We start from the raw sequence: 24823 nt of genomic DNA on the forward strand, positions 1-24823 counted from the left end.
GCACATGCTCAGAGGATGCTGAAAGCTCTAGAATCTTTGTGCAAGGACTGCTATTCTACAGCTGCACATGCTCAGAGGATGCTGAAAGCTCTAGAATCTTTGTGCAAGGACTGCTATTCTACAGCTGCACATGCTCAGAGTATGCTGAAAGCTCTAGAATCTTTGTGCAAGGACTGCTATTCTACAGCTGCACATGCTCAGAGGATGCTGAAAGCTCTAGAATCTTTGTGCAAGGACTGCTATTCTACAGCTGCACATGCTCAGAGGATGCTGAAAGCTCTAGAATCTTTGTGCAAGGACTGCTATTCTACAGCTGCACATGCTCAGAGGATGCTGAAAGCTCTAGAATCTTTGTGCAAGGACTGCTATTCTACAGCTGCACATGCTCAGAGGATGCTGAAAGCTCTAGAATCTTTGTGCAAGGACTGCTATTCTACAGCTGCACATGCTCAGAGGATGCTGAAAGCTCTAGAATCTTTGTGCAAGGACTGCTATTCTACAGCTGCACATGCTCAGAGGATGCTGAAAGCTCTAGAATCTTTGTGCAAGGACTGCTATTCTACAGCTGCACATGCTCAGAGGATGCTGAAAGCTCTAGAATCTTTGTGCAAGGACTGCTATTCTACAGCTGCACATGCTCAGAGGATGCTGAAAGCTCTAGAATCTTTGTGCAAGGACTGCTATTCTACAGCTGCACATGCTCAGAGGATGCTGAAAGCTCTAGAATCTTTGTGCAAGGACTGCTATTCTACAGCTGCACATGCTCAGAGTATGCTGAAAGCTCTAGAATCTTTGTGCAAGGACTGCTATTCTACAGCTGCACATGCTCAGAGGATGCTGAAAGCTCTAGAATCTTTGTGCAAGGACTGCTATTCTACAGCTGCACATGCTCAGAGGATGCTGAAAGCTCTAGAATCTTTGTGCAAGGACTGCTATTCTACAGCTGCACATGCTCAGAGGATGCTGAAAGCTCTAGAATCTTTGTGCAAGGACTGCTATTCTACAGCTGCACATGCTCAGAGGATGCTGAAAGCTCTAGAATCTTTGTGCAAGGACTGCTATTCTACAGCTGCACATGCTCAGAGGATGCTGAAAGCTCTAGAATCTTTGTGCAAGGACTGCTATTCTACAGCTGCACATGCTCAGAGGATGCTGAAAGCTCTAGAATCTTTGTGCAAGGACTGCTATTCTACAGCTGCACATGCTCAGAGGATGCTGAAAGCTCTAGAATCTTTGTGCAAGGACTGCTATTCTACAGCTGCACATGCTCAGAGTGTGCTGAAAGCTCTAGAATCTTTGTGCTGGTCCTACTTGTCCTCAGAGAACTGCATGATAAACCGCATATGCAAAGCAGCACCCCAGCAGGAGCTCATGGAACAACACTGGATATGCTACTCTTCAGCTGCCTCTTACATTAAGGGTTTTAAGCATCAATTAAAAAAAAAAGGACACTAAAGCTCTCCATTGTTGGAGACAGGATGCTGGGCTTCATGGACTATTGTGCTAACCCAGCATGGCATCTCTTTATGTCCTGACATTTCAGTAGGGTTCTCTGGGAAGGTTTCAAACAGGTCTGGCTTTCAGGATGTCCTCAAAACGAATATTCGCTAGATATATTTGATTATATGCTGTTTAAAGACATGACTAATTTGCAAAACTTAAGTTACCCTGAAAGCTAGACCTATTTGAGGCATGTGAGGACCAAACCAAGAACCCCAATCTATATTTTCTTAATGCATTTACATAGGTGTAGCCAAACCTTTGTCACTAGCTCACAATGGAGCAAAGTGTCACAAAGCTGATACCATCATAGTTTGGCTGCAGTAATTTTCACACACAGCTCTACAGTAACATCAGCAGCAGCTGAGAGCTGTAGTTCTATTAGCAACAAATAAAAATATTGCGTTCAGTTACATGGGGGCTGTGAGCAGTGGACTTCGCAGAAGGGCATGTTAGGCTCCTGCCAGATGAACGGAGAAAGGATACTGCCTTCTTTGCTGTTCTCCTGGACACACTCCATGCCAGGCAGTGCTGAGGCTACGCGTCGGAATAGCTAGAAAAGAAAGAGGAGCATGGAGATAAGAGGAAGCACATCTTGCATGATATCAGTTAATCTGAACTCTGGTCTTGCTGGAATCAGTCTCTCCTTACTCACGATTAGAGCTCAAATGGACAAGACAGAGAAGGATCTCCAGCTGCAGTGTGTTCAAAGTAACTGATGCTACATGTTTTAGCACGGACTACAATTTGTGTGGCATGAACAGGGTCTACTGTGAAGAACGACAGGCCAAGAAAAGCTGGGGACATTTATCAAAAGAGCTGAAGATTAAAATGCCTCAAGTTAGAATAGAATACTCATCAGAGGTCAAAAACAGGGGAGGCACTTAGACGTTGCAACCATTTATAGGTCTCTTATTAAAACCAGGATATCAATTATTCCATTCCAAAGATTCTGCAGCACCTTCTGAATTTGGATGGCGGCAAAAGGAAAATGGGAGTTGCAGGAAGGGTTGCCAGCCATCCGTAAACTTAAAGAATGCCGTAAGAAAAGGCTTAAAAATGAACCTGCCTGTATTGCATTCTGGCTATCAGGGCCTGCACGCCTTTTAAAATGTGAACATTGCAGGCAAGGACTCAACAATATGCCTCTTCCAGTTCCCTGTGATACCATGAGGAGCAAAAACTGGCACATAGGGCCCACACTTTTCAATTTTAAGAGAGACAGCACCATGGAACAGAAACATTGATTGCCAGGGAAGAAGCAAGGCCCACCATTACTGGGAAAGGGGAGGCCACAATTTTGGAGGGCTTCCTCCCTGTACCAACAGGCTCTCAGTTTTGGATGGGAACCTCTCTCTCTATCCCACTTTCCAGTACAGTATCTGCTAGGCAGAGTAGTCAACTCCCAAAAATGTTTTTTTTAACTGACAGTCCTGGTGGTCAGTAAAAAGGTTGGGCTGAAAATAAAATCCTATCAGACTCATTAAAAATTCAAGGAAAGGCTAGGACAGTCCTGGTTTTGCTGTATTGCACCTATAGATTTTTAATCTTGCTTTACTGAAACCAGAAGTTTATACAAGCAATGAGGCAAAAACCAAGGCTGGGTCAGCCTGTCCCTGATGTCAATGAGCCAACCCAGTAACTCTGTTCATGCCTGGAAGAGCCAGAAATCTTGAGCATATACTCCAGGTGTATGCTTTGCACATTCTCTGGGAAACAGCCACTATCTTGGAATAAAATTGTGGTTACCAAATAGCTCTAGGTCAACAGGGACAGGCTTAACTGGGCCTCTATGGGGGACCAGCATAGGGCTGATGTGTTATGGAAATTAGAACTACAAACTTAAGCCACTATGAGGTAAAACCAGGACTGCCTCGACCTGTCCCAAAAATCTGGGCCTATCCAGTAACCCAAGGTGAGAAGGATAGCTCAGAGGTGAAGCAGATGCCAAAATTATGCCTTGCTTCCTAGTCTCTTATGACCGTTGTTATGGAAAGCTGGGCTATAGCCTTACTGGGGACTCGTAGGCCATGACTGGGAAGGTCATGACCTTGATCTATTTGCATGAGCTCACCTGCTTGACATTGTATCCCGTTTTGGCGCTGGTCTCGATGAACATAACGTTCAGCTCTTTGGCTCTCTGCTCTCCTTCTTCGATCGTGATCTGCCTGAAAAAGAGCAAGCAAGTATCGCTATCACTACAACTGTCATGGAGGAGGAAAGATACAAACTTGAATCCAATCATCACAACTCACTGTCTGAGCATGAATGCACCACTTACACTTCCTGTGATCAGTCTTGATCGTATGCTCTTCAGGGATGGGATCTTGTAACCATGTAAACCTGACAATCCTACCAAGGGGACGAGGTTAATATAACGTAGTATATCGGACAAAGCCGACACCTAGAAATGACTTTGCTTCTAATGTTCAAAAGAATATTAAATATTTGCTGGGGGACAATCACACACTAAGTACAAGCAAGAGACATTTATCTAGTCTCAAAAGGTCTGCTGTTATAACCATCTGTCCCAGACACTTTTTCTTTTTTGAATTTTTAAATGCAAATAAAAATTACACTCAGTCAATGTCAGATACTCAAAATTGTGCTTACCTCAGTTTTTGAGAAACTGTCTACCCCACACAGATCTATGTTTTGAACCACATCTGCTTGCAAACAATCCGTCCCATAAACAGAGATCTATGTTTTTCACCATTTTTATCCTCCTTCCTGTCTGTCCCAGGCACTACAGCAATAATTCTTAGCCAGGGTCCACAGACAGATGCTCTCAATTAAACATGGTATATGTGCAGTCCGAGTTGCCACTGAGCAAGGGCTGGAACTCCCTCTCCAACTATGAATACTGCTGCTTCTGCACCCTTTCCAGTCCTGGTCGCTCCAATGAGCAGAAGCAAAGCACAGGAATCAAACTCAGAGCTCTGTGTATGCAAGGGCACAGCACAAATGCAACCCATCAGGCTAGTCCAGCAGAGTTCAGTGTTGTGATATATAAGAGAGAACAAACAACTCACAGCAGACAGATGCCCTCTAACGCAGGACTACGTGCTGTGAGTAGCCTACTGGGTTAAATACGGAATCTGATCAGGAAAGGGTGACTCCTCCAATCAGTTTGCTGGATTTCAGATCTCATTAATCAGGAGATCTACTAATGAGGGCGTTTTAAGCTATTCTGCTCCAGCACTGACAATGTCACAAGGTCATTTTTCAAGGAAAGGGTGCTGAGTGCATGGAATGCCCTCCTGGAGCAAATGTGCAAGGGGATCAAGGGGCGAGGGGTGGGAACAGGTGATCCTTGGAAGCATGACCTAGTGCCATGTGTTGACTCTGCTTGAATTATTCAACAGCGAATATTCCGAATGCCAAAACGTGTGGCAATAAGAGTAATGTGAAATATTAGAGGTCCTAGAAAATATGCAGACAATCGCATAGCCAGGTTGGTTTGGAAAGCTGCAATGAGAGGATTTAACTAGCAGCTGGGTCTGTCTGACAAGCTGCAATACTCTAGTGGAAATGCATGTTCTCATGCAGCCTGGTCTTTCTGGCAGGCTACGTACTCCTGCTGTAGACCAAGTCAGTTTAGCAGAGAACCTTCTGGAAAGGTCTCAGGGATCTAAGAGACCACATTGGAGTTGGTGGTTTAGATTATCGAGGGGCCTTGGAGTTAGACATGGGAATGAAAGGGTCCTGGGTGTGAACTACATAGATAATATTGAATGCTTATATGTCCAGAAATATGAAGTACAAAGGAGGAAGATGACAAAAACTGTCTTGGATGAGGAGCGATATCTACAGGTGGCCACTTCTATGGCTGGCAACTGGGATATAACTTTGGCAGAGTGGACAGGAATATCCGGGCAGAACAGACTGCCCAATTGGTCTTTCTGCCATCATCTGCCTCTCACTCTGGGGAACGGGACACTCCCTCTTCCCCACACATGAAAAGGCCATCTTCAGAACCATGGGATATTGCAGAGGAAATAGTAAAGTTGTTTTTTTGCAGATGTATTATGACCTGCAACAGGATATATACTTTGAAGAAAGCTGAAATTAAGGAAGGATTTAAGGAAGCTGTTTAACTTGTCTTTGGTTCCAAGGGAATGAAGGAGAACAGATGTAATCCCACTCTACAAAAGGGGAAACTAGTAAAAGATAGGAAACTACAGACCTGCCTACCTTCAGTAGAAAATGTTAATGTAAAACCTTGAAGTGAGTAGACTACAGGAGTTTAGACAGCATAGGTTCACAGGTGAGGAAGATCTGATCAGACTTGATCAAGTTCTTTAAGTGACCACAATACTGGTTGAGGGAAGTGACAATTCAACACAGACTGAAAAACAAATCAACCAGTATGGGAGCAGGATGGAAAGTTGTAAACTAGGTGAAAAGCTGGTTAAGCTAGAAGTCAGAATGCAGCATTCACAGATCCTGGTGGGGAGCATCCCAGTTCTCAAGACCTAGTGTCCTGATCTAAGGCCCATGACTGCAGAGTTCCAGGAGGAGTCCCAGTGCATGCAGGAGATATAAAATAGGGGGAAAATCCCCAGGTAGAAGCAAATAAAGGCTCGTGTTGCCAGGGTCCCAGACCTGCCTCTGATTGAGCTGCAGCCCAAACCTGCAGGAGAAAACTATAGGTCCAAGGGAAACAAACTCAGAGCACGGTGGTTAATGGAATGCATTCCATGTTGCGCTGCAGCCTTGCTGCTGACAAACAATGTGTAGCACACACTGGCGTTGAAATAATCACCACAATAGTATGTTTTCAACCATGAGTATACCTCTCATACACAGTTTCAGTATATGAAAAGATCGAACTTTCAATACCTTTCGGTTAAAAAATAGTGCGCTCGTGGAAAAGCCAACAGATGTGGCTGATAAGCCCCTGAGGCAGCTCCTAGAAGAGCGAAACTCGGCCAGAGTCGGGCAAGATTTAATAAAAGTCCTTTTTTACCGATCCATCTCTTGGTGTCCATTGCTGTTAGCCATCTTGGATTGGCTTCCTCTTTGTTTTTTGGAAAAAAATGAAACAATCACTATCACGCTTGATAATGCACTTCCAAGGATAACGAAGTGTAAAAGAGAAACCCACAGATACAATTTCCTACCTAAAGGCTAAAAATATTTCCTCCTTATTTGGGTAACTTGAGCAAAGTCAGGAGAAATCCTTACACATTGACCAAAAAAAGAGAAGAAAACTTTCTAAAGTAATTACACATTACATTACTCAAATCAGTGGACGAGATAAAGGAGGCCAAAAGAGTACTCTGATCCATAACTTTCAGCATAGAATTTTCAAGAAAATTGGTCAAATTAGATGGTAATTCAATATTTGGAGAAAATCCATAAGTCCTTTTAGGCAAAAAGTAACAGGTATTCACCGATGACATTTGCTCAGTCGTAAACCCTAATACCTCCTGAAAATATCTTCAGGGTCACAAAGGGTATTTCCCCTAAAACTTTGAAGAAATTCAGGAGATGCAGATTTAAATCTCAAATTTTCTAAAAATTCAATCCTTCTAGAAAGAGCATTCTGGTCTTTCACTGTAGCAGCATTGAATTCCTGGATGGATTTAACAGTTTCCTCAACATTAGTAATTTTAGAATTAGTTGAAACAACATGTTCCTATAATTCTGAAGATTTTTGATGGCACTTTGACGAGAAGAGGGCCATCTTAGTATTTAACACTTTTAAAGAAGTCCCAAAGCCAGCAACCAAGTCCCATATGGCCTCAAGAATTACCACCTCTGGACAGGATGGAACAAGAAAGGACTCACCACTTTCTGCAATCTGAACCTTCCTGGTCATATGTGGCCGTGATCACCTCTTTAATCCAGTGAGCTATTGTAGATCATGAAGCTAGTTTGTCCTTCATGGTGGAGGAAAACAGGGCAAACAGGCAATCCATCTTTTGGAAAAGTTTAGAAACCTCCAGATACATCATGACATGCCTTTTGACATCCAAGGGATGCAACAGGTGATATTCCTTGCATCCCTTTCCTTATCCAAGGACGGCGAGGAAATGGACTGATTCAAGTGAAAACTGAAACCACTTTAGGTCCTCTGCATCCCAAGAAGGAAGGAACAGTACGCAGCTGTATCGCTTCTGTAGTCACCCGAAGAAATGGCTCCCAGCAAGATTAGGCTTGCAGCCTGGAAAAATCGATGCGCAGAACAAATTGCCATCAGAAACACTGTCTTCAAGGTCAGTAACAGCAAGGAAAGGCTACACAGTGGTCGAAACATAGGGCCCGCCAAGAATCCAACATCAAATTAAGACTCCACAAGGGAACCGGAAACCACCAGGGAGGACGAAGATTTTCACTACCCTCAAGAAACAGGCCAAATCAGGATGAGTTAAGGATTCACCATTCACCTGAAACAGGCAAGAGCCACTACCTGTACCTTCAAGGAATTAAATCCTTTAACCCATTCCTTGCTGAAATCCCAAAATGAGTGTGATCTTAACTGAACGAGGAAGAATTCCTCGATCTTCACACCAAGCCTCAAACATTCACCAAACCTGCATATAGGCTAAGGAAGTGGAGAATGTTCATGCTCGCAGCAAGGTGGCAATCACCACAGAAGAATATGCACACTTCAACAAGAGAGCGTTAATATACCCATATTTAGATGACTGCTTGATTCGAGCCAAATCTCTGGAAGAGAGCAGTTTGGTGATCTGCAAGGTGATCTTCCTATTACAGGAGCTCGGTTGGGTGGTGAACCTAACCAGAAGCAGTCTTCAGCCATCTCAGTTGTCGGAGTATCTAGGTGTGCAATTTGACACGAAACAGGGCAAACCTTTTTCTGCCATAAGCTCATATTCAAAAGTTGATGTCTCAGGTGTGTCTCTTGGTGAGCACTATACACCTGACAGTATGTTCTTATCTACAGGTACTCGGGTTGATGGCAGCAACCCTAGAAGTGGTGCCATAGGCAAAGGGCGCATATGCGTCCACTTTAGCGCTTCCTGATGTCTAGTTGGGACCTGCAGTTTCAGGACTATTCGATTTGGCTCCACCTGCTGATGGAAGTCTGCTCTCACCTCTGCTGGTGGTTGCAAGCAAATCATCTGAGAAAGGGAGTTTCCCTGACATCGCCAGACTGGTTGGTATTCATGACAGATGTGAGCCTCCAGGGTTGGGGAGCTAATTGTCAGGAACTACTGGTGCAAGAGCACTGTAATACAGAGGAGTCTCTCTGATGCATCTATAGGCTGGAAGCCTGGGCGGGCCAGTTGGCATGCTTGCAGTTCAGTGGCAGGCTGCAGGGTTAAGCAGTCCAAATAATGTTGGACAACACATTGATGGTGGCTTACATCAATCAGCACTGATGAATCAAGAGTCAGAAAGAATTTCAGAAAATAGACCAACTTAAGAAAATTCAAGTGATTTTGGCTTCACTCATTGCAGGAAAAGACAATGTAAGTGCAGACTTTCTCAGCAGGAACAGTCTAGACCCAGGCGAATGGGTATTGTTGGATGAGGCATTCCAGCTGATAGTGGATTGCTAGGGCCTTCCATTTCTAGACCTGCTGGCGACTTCTTGCAATGCGAAGGTTCCTCGTTTCTTCAGTCGCAGGAGAGATCTGTCCTTGGGTATCAATGTTCTCATGCAGGTCTGGCTGGAAGACAAGCTGCTGTATGCCTTTCCCCTGTGGCCCTCTTGGGTAGAATAGTTCGAAGGATCAAAGGCTACAGGGGGATGGTGTTCCTCGTGGTACCGGATTGGCCCAGAAGACCATGGTATGCAGATCTGCAAAGGCTCCTGGTAGACCCCCTTCACCTTCCGTCGCACAGGAATCTGTTGCAGCAGGGGTCTGTTCTTCACAAAGATCCAACTTGGTTTCTTAGCTCTGCCGCCACCACCACCATAACCTTGGAAAAAGTTCTGGGAGTGGTGGCTAAGCCAAAAGGCAGCACCCAAAACTGATAATGGCATCCCAACACCGCAAAACGTAGAAAACGTTGGTGTTCCAATCGGATAGGAATATGGAGGTATGCCTCGAACAGATCCAAGGAAGTTAGAAATTCCCCCGACTGCACGACCATTATCACTGAACGCAATGTTTCCATGTGAAAATGAGTCACCTGCAAATGACAGTTGACCTCTGAAATCCAGGATGGGACAAAAGGAGCCCTCCTTCTTGGGCACAATGAAATAAATGGAATATCAATCCATATTTTCTTGAGATGTGGGTACTGGAACCACAGCCCTGAGCCTGAGAAGCCTTGATCCCACTGCTGATAAAAGAGAGAGAGGCATCCTCCTATCTCCTGTTCCCAGGGGTGGGTCGGGAGGTTGCACTACCTGAGCCCCCACCCCACCTGGACTGTCTGGGACTAAAGGACTGAGACCTGCCAAAACATCGAGTCCTCTGAAAAGTTCATTCCTCTGTAGGGACGAAAACGCTTGCACCTCTGAGATAACTCCTCATACCAAAAGGATGCGGCAACTTCTTCTTATTCTCTGGCAACCGAGGGACCGGAGATTCACCCACTTACTGGCCCAGCTACTCCAACTTGCTCCCAAACAAGAGCAAGCCTTTAAAAGGCAATTTCGTAAAGGTTAGACTTGGAGGTTGCATCGGCCGACCAATTCCTCGGCCATAGCTGGGGACTGGCCGCAATTACCGATGCCATTCCTCTGGCTGAGGTGCGGACCAAATCACAGCCTGCATCTGCTAAGAAGGCAGCAGCGGGTTCCATAATTGTCCTGGAAGTCACCAAAGTCATTAACCTCCTGTGAGAGAAGCAAACAAGAGCGAGCCACCAGGGAACAACAGGAAGCTATCTGCAAAGTCATTGCCACTGCTTCAAATGCTTACCTAAGGATGGCCTCAATTCTCCTAGCATGCATATCCTTCAAGGCCGCTCCTCCCTCCACAGAGACAGTCATCCGTTTAGAGACGGCAGAGAAAAGCGCATCCACTTTCGGGAAATGAGGCCGCTCTCTCATCACTGGATCCAGGGGGTACGGGGCGCCCCATTCATGATCAATCAATTCTTGAATGGCTTCCAAAACCAGGAAGAGGCTTTATGCAAAGAAACCAAAATGGGATTTTTCTTTACTCAGACATGGAATCAGTTCCAGGAACTCCCAGTATCTTCGATGTCTGGGAAATCAGGGCCGACAATTCATCTCCATGAAAGAACCACAACACAGTCCTATACGGTTCTAATCCCAGAGGAATTTCTCCATCTTCCAGAGTCAGGACACGGCTCATCATCAGTGCCCTACGCAATCCTGTCAGGTACACCTGCAGCTCAAGGTGTTCTTCGGCGCTTCCTCTTTCTCTATTGAGAGAGAGAGAGCGAGAGAGCGAGAGAGAAGCCTAGGCACCTTGCCTTGTGCACCGCCAGTCATATTCTGGCGTCTCAGCCTGCAGTGCCCTCTAACTTGTACCAGCACTGTTGAGAGGCTCAGGGAGAATTATCTTCCTCTGATTTTACCAAGCCTGGTTAGAAAGATACCAGACAATCTTAATGGGTAGATGTAGTGCTATACTAGTGCACACTTGTAGGCTGTTAGTCTGATAGTGGCAGGGAGGAAGGCAAGGTAAGACACTATGTAGTTCATAGCTTTTGTGCAAGTGACTCTTTGCCTGGGGTTTTTTTTACCCTGTACTTTTCTCTTTATTCGTTGGAGCATCAGCTTTGATTGATGGCATTGTGAGAGCGATCTGTTTGATCGTCAGGATGTACAGTGACAAGCTGAACAAATTAACTGCTGAATTCATGCCATATTGAGCACAGTAGCCAATGCCCAGAAATTCAGGTAACAAAAAAAAATGAGGGTTACTACTTAATATTTTAGAATATATTTATTTCAATCATGACTTTTATCATCATTGATTAACTTTTTCTGATTATGTTTGTTTAGAAGCAGAGAAGAATTTCCATGCATACAAAGTGAAGCTATATGTGGTAGAAAGGGCTTTTCTGCAATAAGCACACATGTAATTCATCACTGAAGTGAATTTATTTTTCATTATTTCTTTCTTCTGTTATATATTGGGTTTTCTAATTATAGGCAGATTGCTATTTTTCATATTTTCACTGATCATATGATCATATGAATCTAATTTTTCAAGACAGATAGTGTTTCTTCAAATCTTACAGGTAATTTTTTGGATTATTTAACTTTTATTAAAATATCTGCAATTGTTTTTGAATATGCATGTTTTCTTTTCTATTTGTATCCATGTTTTCTGTATATGATTACAGATTTATGGTATTCCATGTTTCAATTCCCCCTGAAGAAGCCATTAGATAAAACGAGGATCCTTGTCAGAGCTCTTCATGTTTAAGTGCAATGATGTTGTTTGGAAACTGTCTTTGTGATGTAATCAAGTGTGATTAATTTCACACTATGTTAAATGATCTGTTGATACAAAATTTTTCTACCTTTGCTACGTATGAGTGTGGTATATGTGTTTGTTTCATGCGGGATTATTTTCAATTGTTTCTAACATGCTTTAAGAGTTTAATTGTATGTTTTTAATCTTTTCTTTATACAATATAGATTAGCATTAGAAATACCTATATTCTAGTTCTTTAGTTTTGTATTTTGAAGTGTTCAATAAAATTATATTTTTTGTTTCTGTAAATGTAATTTTTTCAAGTAGTGCTTTTTCCTTAGGGATTTCTATAGCTATACACACACACACATATATATACTTTTTTTTTTTTTAAATGCATCCAAGAGCTAGACATCCAAGAGGACTAGGCGTCAACTTAAGCACATGCAAACCTATGTCCAATTGTGCACCAAGGATAATTGCGCATCCAAGCTGAATGCTGCTTAACCTAGGCGCCCAATCAGACTCTCAACTAAGCATGCAAAACCTGGACGCATAACCTAGACACACACCGGGACACATCGGCTGAACGGACGTCTGATAGAAAGCAGTCGAACGTGCAGGCAAAAGCACACAAAAACACTGTCACAGTCTACCATGCTGTGTGCAGGTGAAAGGCTCGGAGCGGGGCCTAGCCACAAGAGGCTGCTCAACCCACCAGGGTGCCCCCCCTGTCCCTGAACCTTCTCAGGGCTGGATGAACATTGGAATGGTGCACTGAGCTCGGAGACTGGGTAAGGGGGAATCCCTGAACAACCCTCCTTCACTGTCTCTGTAAGGTATCTCTTTTTTTTTTTTAATTTACCTGAGCTCTGCCCTTCTCGGCTGAATACAGAGATGGTCTCCGGCTGCGGGGGGAGAGGGCATACACTGTCGCACCTGCTGCCTTTATGTTTACAATCAGCTAAGTCCATGCCGGCTGAAAAACCATCTATTGGACCAAGGCACACATCTGAGGGACCACGAAAATCATCTCAGGAATTCTCAACTGGGGGAGGGACCATTTGGTATCACCGTAGGAGAGCGGGGCGATCAATTCTCCTTTTTAAATTCTCCTTCTAAAATCTGAAGCAATCCCCAGTAGGGAGATGCACATCCACCATCTGCTGGAGATGGAGAATACTGGCAGGCTACACGTGATCTTAGCCAAAAGGCCGAGAAGTGATAACACTGGCAGGCCGATGTCACTGCAGGAGTATAAATACTGTGACGTCAGTTTGCTCCGTCTCCATCTGCTGGTAGAGGTGCATAACCCACTGGTCCTGAGTCCATCTGTCTACATGCTAGGAAAAGTCATTTAAAAAATAAAACAGGATCAAGCATGAAAGGAAACAAAAAGAGTAGAAAACCTAAGACAAGAATCTGCACAAAAAGTGCAACAGCCTCAAACAAAGGAAACAAAACTGTACAAAATACTAAGTGAGCTGCAAAGTCTGAGACAGCTGCCTCACTACTGAGTGAAATTTAAAAACAAAAGAGAGAAAGGAATTAAATGACATGTTTGTGTCTGGGCAGGAGGCTCCAGCAGCAACTCCATACTACCAGCTTTAAGTGGATGTGGTTTTTTACATATACAAATAGAAACACACACACACATACACTCTCTCTCTCAAGGAGAGCCAGGCGTGCATTCACACAGCATCCAGGTAACAGTGCTGGCTTCCTTCCTCCAGTTGTTACCTGTGAATTTTTTCCCCTTCACATGGAGAGGAAGTGCATGGTGGATTTACTCAAGTATATTGTACTCAAATGGGACTGGTGCAGGCAAGAAACTCTGCCAGATACCTGAAAGTCCATACACTGAATTTCTCTAATATTTATGTCACTCTACCCTTGGAACAGATTAAGAAATATATTTCGGAGGTGTCAAGCGTGCCAGAAGAAGCGAAAAGCTTATTTTCTCCCTGCCAGGAAACAGGGAACATCTCAGAGAGCTTTTGCTAAGGCTGGACATGTCTCGGTGGATAGCTTTGCTTTGACTTGTATCTTGGAAAGGTCAGGGGAAGAAGACATTGTGAACAGAGGGACATTTTGGGTTACATTTGTGCTTCCTCAGGAGAGAGAGAGGGACACCATTTATGAGACTGGTTTTTTCATAACAGACAAGTCTTGGATTATAGTCAAAGTGTGGATTATTCCAGACATTTCTAGAACCTCACAGGATCGTAGGAAAAAAATGTCTTTCAATATGCCAAGAGGCTTTGGCCCTTGGTGCGCAGTTTGTTGATCGTTATCCATGTAAATGTATCCTGAGATATGCTTTATTTGTAGCCATTGCAGCTTTGATTTTATTTGGATTCTAAAAAAAATCCCGATGGTGCTATAAATAAGGGCAAATGGCTATCATTATAGGATATACTGATGTTTCCCCTCTTTGGTAAACTTCATTTTCTCTATTTCCTTTACTCCATGCTCTGTGCTTTTCTTGGATCTCTTTTAGCTTTGCCTAAAAATACAGGGATTTACATTTTGGAATGAAATTTTCTTTGTAGCTATTTTCTAAATGTTTCTTTTGTTTTCTGATAACAAGTTATTCTTGTGTTAAATGTTAATAAAAAGAAAATTTAAGAAAAACGTTCTCTGTGTGGCCTGGTCCTTCTCCTTCTAAGACCCTAATCTCATCCTTTATCACCCTAATTCCAATTGTGAAGTGCCATCTCTGGACCTCTGATATCAGAGGCGCTCTGTCCCATTCTGGGAAAGAGCTGCTAGTATCCTGCCCCTCTCCCCTCGGTATCCTCTCTCTCTCTCTCAATGTCACAAGGCTCTGTTCTTCATTAAGTTAAATGTTAATCTTACTAACAATGAGAATTTTCATTCTGCTGAACAGGAGAGTGGGGGATCCTTGCTCACCACGGATATGATGAATGCAATCTTATGCATTATCAATCATGTTATCTTATCAGTCTAGCCCAGTTGAACATTCAGCCAGGTTATAACGCTGTCTGCAGGAGTCCCTAAGCTAGAGTACTATACACTTAAATAAAAGTTACTTCTCTGAAACGTTAAGGTTATTGTCCAGGTGGCATGGACTTGTTTGCCGCAAATACCTTGTTCATATAAAGCAGTTACTATGAAAAGCATAGTGATCTTATTCTTTTGAGGATCTGTAGTGCTATACTACATACTTATAGGAAATATTAAAACCATAGTGACCTTTTTATGTCAAGCAGACTGATATAATTCAAATTCACTGCACTTCCATTGTTTTGATTCCCTTTATCAGTAAGTACAACATTACCATAACATTACTATACAGCAGGTCAGGTGTTTACCTTGGATAATGGTTACTGATGGGAGCTCTAGAGCACAAGAAAACATTGTGATGTCAAATAGCTAATTGTTCGCCTAAGGACGTCACATAATTGGAAGATTTTATGGAAATGTGTACCCTTGCTGGCTTTGATGTCCTCACCTACCTTTTGTCTGCGAGGTCTGTTTTGTTTCCCACTAACATAATGATCACATCACTTCCTCTTTCTGTTCTGACATCATCAATCCATTTGGATGTCTGCTGGAAGGAGTTGAGATCTAAAGAGGGAGAATGATGTAGATGCAGGATGATCATGGTAACAATGAAAATCTTAAACTACTCAGTTTATATCTACAGTGAACAATCGTCATCATCTGTTTTAACAGCAGGAGGCGGCACTATGGGACAACAACACAGCAATAAGCTCTGGAGGATACGATCCCTGCAAATTCAGCATTACATACATAGGTTCAGAGGGAAATGATCTTGCAGATATGGCATTACCCAGATGAACTCCAAGGGATTTGATCCCTACACATGCAGTAATATAGAGACTAGCTCTAAAGAATGGAGCATAACATTGGATGGCTCTTGTAAGAAAACAGAAAAGCTCTATCAATCTGCAGAAAGCATCCTCGTAAAGACACAACCAGAGACAGCCTCAAACATGAACTGCAAGGTATATGGGCTCCCCTGCAGTAACATGCTGACTGGGTTATGTGACTCCTTAGGCCACCGAGCCTGGTATAGGATGACTCAGTTGCAGGTTTCTTCTAATCAGAGGGAAAACTACGATATTTTGCAAAATCATGAACTAACAGCATGATGGACCTTGCTGGTAAAAGAGAAGACACAGAATTGAAAACACAGATTTCTCTAATTATGAACTAGTGAAAGAGGCATTAGGGAGGAGGAAGGACATGCAAAGATGGGCAAGCAATACTAATTCAGCTATGAATAGGGTCATTATTTCACACTCTGGGAAAGTTACAAGATTCATGTTCAAATAGCTTGAGATTTAGCTTGACAAACAGTGATATTTTAAATTCCAGCCACATTCACCACCAATTCCTGCAGCCAAGGTTTTATCCGGATAAAAATTTAGCTACAAAATTGGGGGTGTTTCAGGCGGATCTGACCTTTCTGGATAACGCTGATATTCAGCATTATCTGGTTAAGTCTGATCATGTCAGCTAACTTTGTCTGGGTATATTCAGTGGTGCAGCTGCATTGCTGAATATTTTGTTTAAGTTATTTGGATAAGTTAGCTACAGCTGAATATCAACCTGTATGCAAACTTGCTTCTGTTAGATGGGAGCACAGACTGAACAACAGAGAAGATACCAATTACCAAGCAATATGAGATTAAGAAAGTGATGTCACTGGATATGAGCGTAGCTGATCTACTAACTTGTTACCATGGATGGAAACTCAGAATAATGAGATGTGTAAATTTGTGATGTCTCTATATAACATGGAAATACAAACAGAACTCTCTGCCTTTACTATCTTGCCTTTCTTTCTGTAAAAGATTAGCCATAACAGAGAAGACCCAACTAATAAAGAACCAGGAGCAGCAGCAGCCTAGTCGTGAAGAGTAGTGGCCTGCAAACCAGGGTTCAAATCCCACCACCTCGCCTCGTGACCGTGGGCAATTTACTTCACCCTCCACTGCCTCAGGTACAAACTGACAGGCTGATGTAAGAAAACGTGCGCTGGTTATTTTTTTTAACTCCCGATGCAGTAAAGCTAATGCTATGTTAACGCATCGGGAGTTAAAATATGCACCTTAAGCTTAGAATGTGTGCGGGGAAAGGAGGCGACATCTTGAAAGGCTACCGCCACTGCTACTTAGATGAATAAATACAGATTTATCCATCTATCTGGCAGTGGGAAGCAGCTGCCAGATAGCTGCATAAATCAGTAATTATCCAGCTATCTGGTGGATCTACTTTTCTGTATCAGTCTGTGAAATTGAAAGCCATCTAGGGACAGGGAAATACCCACAGTACCTGAATATAATCTGCTCTGAAGTGCCGAAAAGCAGAATATAAATAAAAATTAAGCAAACATATTCTTAGAAGACTGTCTCCTTGTGACATCAGAGGGAAGGCGCATCACAGCAGAACCAAAGATTTAGGGATTTACAATTCTCCTGTAATGATCACAGCAGAACCAAAGATTTAGGGATGTACAATTCTCTTGTGCGCGGCACTCACTTGTGATGTCGTAGACCACCACGGCCACAGTGGAGTCCCGAATGTAGCTGGGAATCAGACTGCGGAACCTTTCCTGGCCGGCTGTGTCCCAAAGCTGTAATCGCACCTGTCCCGGGCACAAAAGGTGCGAGAGAGACAAAAGTCAAACACCAGAAGAAAAGAAGAGAGGGGTCTGAGAGAAAAAGTGCTGATAAATTCCCAGGAAAAATAAAATAACTGAAAAATTAAGGTCCCTGATCATAATATAGTAGATGATGGCAGATAAGGATCAACTGGTCCAACCAGTCTGCCCAGTTGTCTTCCTCTCTGGTTCTCTAATACTTTGGGTAGATGAGCCTATAAATGTTCATACTTAAACCAAACACCAACTCCCCCCACCCTCATATCTTTTATCCAGCCACTCAACCCTGCTCCTACCATTGCCCTTTATATCTGCCCCCAAAGAGGCAGATTGTAAAAGCGCTGCTTATGCAAAAATGCCCACATACGCGCATATGTGGGCCATGTGCGAGCAACACGGATTTTATAAAGCTGCAAATAATGCACATACAACAGAGTTGCTTACCTGTAACAGGTGTTCTCCTAGGGCAGTGGGATGTTAATTCTCACACATGGATGACTCTCAAACATGCCCTACTGAGCATGTGCAGCTGTAGTGATCACACTGCCCCCGAGGCAGAGTCCCTCAGTCCATGATATAGCTAATACATGGAGAAACCAAATCCCAGGGGAGGCGGGTGGGTTTCGTGAGAACTAACATCCTGCTGTCCTTGGAGAACACCTGTTACAGATAAGCAACTCTGCTTTCTCTTAGGACAAACAGGATGGTAGTCCTCACAGATGGGTAAATCCCTAGCTATAAGCTGTCCGAGCAGGACAAAGTGTGGAACCACACAGTGCTGAAGCACTACCTCCCTCCTTTGCCCGAGAGGCAGCCGATCCACCAGGGGTCCAGGCTGGAGAAGAGTTGGGTTCTACAAAGAAAATAGAGAGACTGAGAGACAAACCCTCATGCACAGCAGGGGTGCCTAAGGCAGAGGAGTGATGCAAGAACAAGCAGAAGCAAACTCTGCATCACGGAAAAAGGTACAAGAAGAGTTCCTGAAGTAAACCCTGACAACACAGAACTTCCTGGTTTTAGGAAGAACCCAGAGATGCAGACAAGAGAAAGACTCTTGGACAAAGACCGCACAGTTTCCTTTGGTGTTCAGACAACTGAAATACAACTGGGGCCCAAGAACCCACCAGAAGAAACTGTGGTCCACTGATATCCAAAGAACCGAATGTTTTTGCAGAAGAATGGTAGGCATAATGGGCAGAAACCCCCCAAGCAATGCTTGGAGAACAAGCAGCAAGCCAAGGCAGGACCTGGGACAGACACTGTGTGCCGAAGCAGCAGATCTAGCTGACTGCGCCCAGTGGCCTAAAGAAACCGATGACTGCCAGCATCATCAACTTCTCCCCTTGGCTCACTTATTCGCCCAAGGGCGTCGATGCTGCAAGCTTGATGGCCTCGCAAGTACTAAGGCTGACAAGAGCCTCGCTAGCATCCATAGTGAATGCATCCCGGCGAGGCGACCAATGCTGAGATCATCGGTAGGCCATGAAGACAGCACAGCTCCTCAGTGCCTCGTAGAGGACACCAGCAAAGGAGCCTCGATGGCACAGGACTACTATGCTCAGATATCCCAGCGTACTAGGATGCCTCAAGCAGATGGTGACCCCTGTGCTCAATACATTCAAGGCCAAAAACCCCTGTCACCTGAGAGCTGCAGGGTTGCATGGGGGCCCTCAAAAAGCCCTGGTGGTTGATTGCCTCAGGGATGCTCAATGGCAAACCCAATGCCCGGTCAGTGGTGCTCGAATAGCCGAGGCGGTAATGAAAGGCATCGGGGCAGCACACATCGCGATGGCACTGAGGCCACATTCTGCCCTGGCATTGAGCTCACGCATCGCAACGACCTAGTGGGCTGCTGCAGCATTGAGGCTACGCACCTTGACAGCATCAACGACCTAGTGGGCTGCGCAGATCGAGGTTACGCACCTTGACAGCTGCCATCGCTTCAACCTCGACAGCTTCGAAGGTGGCCACGCACTGCACTTTCATGGGACTGAGGGTGTCAATGGCACTGATTGCACCACAGATGACGAGCGCCCTGCAGGCGTTAAGAGTACCGGGGGTATCAAGGGCACAGCGGCATTGATTGTACCGTGTGCACAGAGGCATCAAAGGCACCAATGCCACTATGACACTGATCACCCTGGCATCAAGGGTGCCACGGCATCGAGGCATCGATGGTATCGAGGATGTCTATTTGTGCTGCTACTCTGCCACCTCGATGCCCAAGCCGGTGCAGCAAAACTCCACTTCCAACGATGCCGATGACACAGAAGGCCCCCTATGGCATCGTAGGTGGTCACGCAACTCGATGGCATCGAGAGCATCCCTGAACCTCGATAGCATCAAGGGTGACCATGGCGCTCGATGGTAGACCTGGTCCCCAACGCTAGAGGTTGGTGTGTTCCATCATCTCGAGGTCCAAGGCGTCGATGACTCCGGTGCATCGAGCACTTACGATATCAAGGACGGTCATGTACCACAATGACATTGAGGGCATGCTGGCATCTCAATGACGTCAAGGGTGACCATGGTGCTCCATGGCAATCCTGGTCTCCGATGCGGTCCTGACATCGACGTTTTGAACGAATGGTGTGCTGGTCACAGATGTGCATGGTTAACTGTTACTGAGCATGGCACAGAGGTGTGGCAGCAAGTTACTAGTCCAGGCTCCTGCTTACTCTCTCTCCCAAAGAGACTACACTGCCAAGAATGGCAAGCAGGAGGGGAGACTACATCATCCAGGGCTCCCAGCCATTAAGACTAGTTCCTTGGATTATAGGGATGATGACCTCTCCCCCACAGGAACAACATGGTCCTCGATCCCTCCACTGTCCAAATCCATAAATGCCGATCGGTGAAATGACATGCAACTCCAGCCCGGGCAGAACTCATGCGAGTCCCCCGCTCAGTGGCCTACACGGATCACCGATGGGCTGCAGAAGTCAGTCCTATCAGCACCAGGGAAAATCCAGACAGAGCAAGGAGAGGACATATACAAAACTGCAAAAGTTCTTTCTTTTTTTTTTCTTAAGTAACAGACTCTGCCAGGCTGCACAGGGGAGCTCCCCATGGGGCCAGCAGACAGCTGGAATGAAGAGGAAAAAGAGAAGAAAGAAAACTACAGGGAAAGGAAAGAAAACTGCAGCTCTAGAAAAAAATCGCTTACAAGAACTGTGAGAAAAGAACAAAGCTGAATACCATGAGTAAACAGATTCCGCGCCCACAAGGCTCCGTGGAAAAAAAAAAGAGAGCTGAGAAACTCTGCCTAGGGGGCAGGGTGATGACTACAGCTGCACATGCTCAGTAGGGCATGTTTGACAGCTCTAGAATCTCTGAGATCAAAGTTCCATGCTGGGCTCCATCTGATGACGTCACTCATGTGTGAGGACTGCAATCCTGCTTGTCCTAGGAGAAATACCAGTGTGCAAGTCAAAAAATAAGAGGACGGAAAAGGGGCAAAGCATGGGTGTTCCAGAGTGGGGCCAACAGTTAGGCATATAATTCCGTATTTTAAAACCGGAGACTGCGGCGCACATCGGCCTGTTACCCGCATAACTTTACTGCTGTTCCAGATGAGAAACAAGTCTGTAGATTTCGAGTTTTAAGGATTACAGAACAGGGTGAAGGGTCTGGGTCAACTGGGGGTGGGATTGCCAACGACACTTGGGAGGGGAGGGGGGTGCAGGAGGCTGGCTGCAGCTGCCCCTCCCCCCCTTTTCCCCTTTTAAATCGAGCATAGATTTTTTTTCTAGGCAGATTCTTCCTGCCTGTCTTTGGGGCTCTTCTCTTCCTCTGCGACTCCCAGGAGGTCAGCGTGAAGCAGCAACAAGTGTGGCACAGCTGTGGGAGAGGCAGAGGAAGAGGAGAGTCAACCGAGCCCAGATAACAGATAGGCAATTGGAGCGCTGCCAGGCTGCCACCACTGATTGGCCTCTGGCCTTGCCTGACCGGGTTTTACAGTGTCCGGTTACCCTTCTAATACTTATATCCAGTATTCAATCAATAGGTCTAAACTCAACAGTACTCAATTGGTTTAAAAGTTACCTACTGAACCGAACTTATCAGATCAATATTGGTTCAACATTCCTCAGCCCCATACACAATTCATTATGGTGTCCCCAGGGATCTTCATTATCATCTATTCTCTTTAACATTTACCTAGTTTCATTATGTCACATTCTTTCAGCTTTGGATGTCCAATTCAAAATATATGCTGATATATAATTTTTCGTTCCTTATAAAAACTCTTGCTCAGAAACTCTATCCATTGTAGCCTTATGTGTAAATATTATAGGTAAGTGGCTATCTCATAGCCGCTTAAAATTAAATCCCAAAAAAACCGGAAATTCTATTCCTCGGCTCAATTACTGACCTGTCCAACGGCCCCCCCTCACATTTACTGTTAAACGGTATTTCTATACTGATCCTTACAAAAGTCCGTAATTTAGGAGTTTTACTAAATTTCGACTTGTCATTGTCTCAGCACATTTCCTTAACAGTTAGAAATTCTTTTTACAAATTACATCTCTTAAGACGCCTATGTCCACTTCTATTCTGTTGGGATTTCCGCTCTGTCCTTCAATCTTTAATCTTTTCAGGACTTGACTATTGTAATGGTCTCTACCTGGGACTACCGGACTCAGCAATCAAGCCGTTACAACTGATACAAAACTCAGCTGCCCGTATCCTAACTGGCTCACCTGTCAGAAACCACATTTCTCCCACATTATACACTTTACATTGGCTGCCTATTAAATTTCAAATACAGTATAAAATCCTGACCATTGTACATTCACTATTATATAATCCATCCTCAATCTGGCTTTGCACTATTCTTCAAATTTACAAACCAACCAGACATTTAAGACCTCTGAACAAAATCTTATTAGATATTCCATCAGTAAGCCTAGCACGTTTAAATATTACAAGAAACAGAGCATTCTCAGTAGCTGACCCACAAATATGGAACTCATTACCTACACCGCTTCGTCAAATTTCAAACCCAAAAGAATTCAAGAAATCATTAAAAACCTATCTTTTCTCAAAAGCATTTGCCATCCCAGATACAGATTTATTGTAACCTTAACACATCCATCATTTTTCATTTTGTACTCCAAAGTCATGCGGAACTGATCTTCTTTTCTATCTCGTTTGTAAAGTTTAAAGTTAGATATTATTTTAAAACTTTTGTTTTATGACTTTTAATTTTGTATTATAATTCATGATTGTATTTTTTCTATTTTTTCTTCATTTTTTGGTTTGCTTATGAACATTGTACACCATTTTGATCAATATTTTATTGTTACACGGTATATAAATAATTTTAAATAAATAAGTTAATAAACAGGCTGCAAAACCGGGCTGTCTGGTCGAAAACTGGGCAGTTGGTCACCCTAACTGGGGAGAGTGCAGGCTGAAGAACCAGAGAGTTCTGGAAGACCTCGATATTTACTGGGTAAACGGGTAGACAAATTAGAAAAGCTGGGTTGTCCCTCACACGAGCATGTTTTAAAATCCACCTCCATACGTGCGTAAAAGCCAGCAAAGTCCTACTGACTAGCACTAGTTATGCTAGAGTAACCTCTTAAAATTAGGAGCATACTTATGCACGGTTGGTGCATTTTAAAACAAATTTGCACAACTGCGCGCACTATTAACTGCGCCATTATGCGAGAGTATGGGCACGCGCGTTGTAAAATCGACCTGAAAATGTTTGAAGGCCATTCCAATGCTGGCCTCCACCACCTCCACTGACAGGCATTGTAGTGGTTAGCAGTCTAGTTAGAAGTTATTATTCTGCAGTGGGAGTTCTGCTCAGTACTGCTTCTAAAATAGGGCGTATTGACATTTAAAAAAAACAGAGAGGAGAAAAAGCTAAAACAGCCATCTGGGCGCTCAGATGGCTGTTAATCAAGGGATTGTACAATGATGATTAAGTATCCTATGTGCTAAGCACTCTTCCCATACATATAAAATGGGAAAAACCCTTGAGTACATCAGGGCTTAAATGTGGAAAAGCATGGAGTTCAGTGGTGGAGCGACGTGACAAAAATCCAGGACAAAATGCATAATGTGTGAGCGACTCGGTCTGTACTTTTGGGAAAGGTGAATCGCTGAAGACAGCTCTTGCATCAGGACTGAGGGAGAGGTGCTGTGTGTTCATGTGCATTGTGGCTGCACACTACTCTGTGGTAGGACTCGGAAGGGATGGGGGAGCAGGCCTTACAGCCCGAGACGGATTTAGGAGTTTGCCACCCCTAGGCACTCTTGCTGCTGTTGCTTCCACCCCCACCCCCGGGTAAGGTCAAACAACAGTGAGCAGGAGGTGTAAGGCAGAGTCCCACAGTTTGCTGCAGCAATTCAGGAAAAAGACTCTGTGGCAAAACCTGAAGCGCCATCTTTCATATTATAAAAATGAAGTAATTTTCCAGTCTTGCTCATGTCTGTATAATTTATTTTTTTTATTGGGTGAGGAAAAGGGATCTTAAGTATCAGTACAGGGATGAGATCACAGGGATGGGCAAAGGAGAAGGAAAAGGTGAGAGAACCGGGTATGGGGAGAAGAAAGGAGGAAGACTAGGAATGGGGTGAGGAGAAGGAGAGAGGACTGGGGAGAGGGAGGAGTATGAGAAGGAGAGAGGACTGGGGAGAGGGAGGAGTATGAGAAGGAGAGAGGACTGGGGAGAGGGAGGAGTATGAGAAGGAGAGAGGACTGGGGAGAGGGAGGAATATGAGAAGGAGAGAGGACTGGGGAGAGGGAGGAGTATGAGAAGGAGAGAGGACTGGGGAGAGGGAGGAATATGAGAAGGAGAGAGGACTGGGGAGAGGGAAGAGTATGAGAAGGAGAGAGGACTGGGGAGAGGGAGGAGTATGAAAAGGAGAGAGGACTGGGGAGAAGGAGGAGTATGAGAAGGAGAGAGGGACTGGGGAGAGGGAGGAGTATGAAAAGGAGAGAGGACTGGGGAGAGGGAGGAGTATGAGAAGGAGAGAGGACTGGGGAGAGGGAGGAGTATGAGAAGGAGAGAGGACTGGGGAGAGGGAGGAGTATGAGAAGGTGAAAGGACTGGGGAGAGGGAGGAGTATGAGGAGAGAGGACTGGGGAGAGGGAGGAGTATGAGAAGGAGAGAGAACTGGGGAGAGGGAGGAGTATGAGAAGGAGAGAGGACTGGGGGAGAGGGAGGAGTATGAGAAGGAGAGAGGACTGGGGAGAGGGAGGAGTATGAGAAGGTGAAAGGACTGGGGAGAGGGAGGAGTATGAGAAGGAGAGAGGACTGGGGAGAGGGAGGAGTATGAGAAGGAGAGAGGACTGGGAGAGAGAGGAGTATGAGAAGGAGAGAGGACTGGGGAGAGG

The 24823-nt window shown here is 44.5% G+C and overlaps 1 protein-coding gene across 4 annotated transcripts in view; it reads right to left on the reverse strand.

Annotated features, from left to right (window-relative positions):
- The window catches only part of RAB6B (RAB6B, member RAS oncogene family), a 166470-nt gene that overhangs the window by 37590 nt on the left and 104057 nt on the right, over window positions 1–24823 (reverse strand). For 2 of the 4 annotated variants that reach the window (XM_029615189.1, XM_029615187.1), the window contains exons 4-7: window positions 17352–17469; window positions 15299–15410; window positions 3575–3668; window positions 1987–2053 (exon numbers count right to left, since the gene is read on the reverse strand). In XM_029615189.1, coding sequence (XP_029471049.1) covers window positions 1987–2053; window positions 3575–3668; window positions 15299–15410; window positions 17352–17469 — 391 coding nt within the window. The remainder of the gene's footprint in view (window positions 1–1986; window positions 2054–3574; window positions 3669–15298; window positions 15411–17351; window positions 17470–24823) is intronic. The other 2 variants (XM_029615190.1, XM_029615188.1) reach the window with 1 other exon arrangement.

The sequence above is a fragment of the Rhinatrema bivittatum genome, chromosome 9, assembly GCF_901001135.1.
Source record: "Rhinatrema bivittatum chromosome 9, aRhiBiv1.1, whole genome shotgun sequence".
NCBI classification, from domain to species: domain Eukaryota; kingdom Metazoa; phylum Chordata; class Amphibia; order Gymnophiona; family Rhinatrematidae; genus Rhinatrema; species Rhinatrema bivittatum.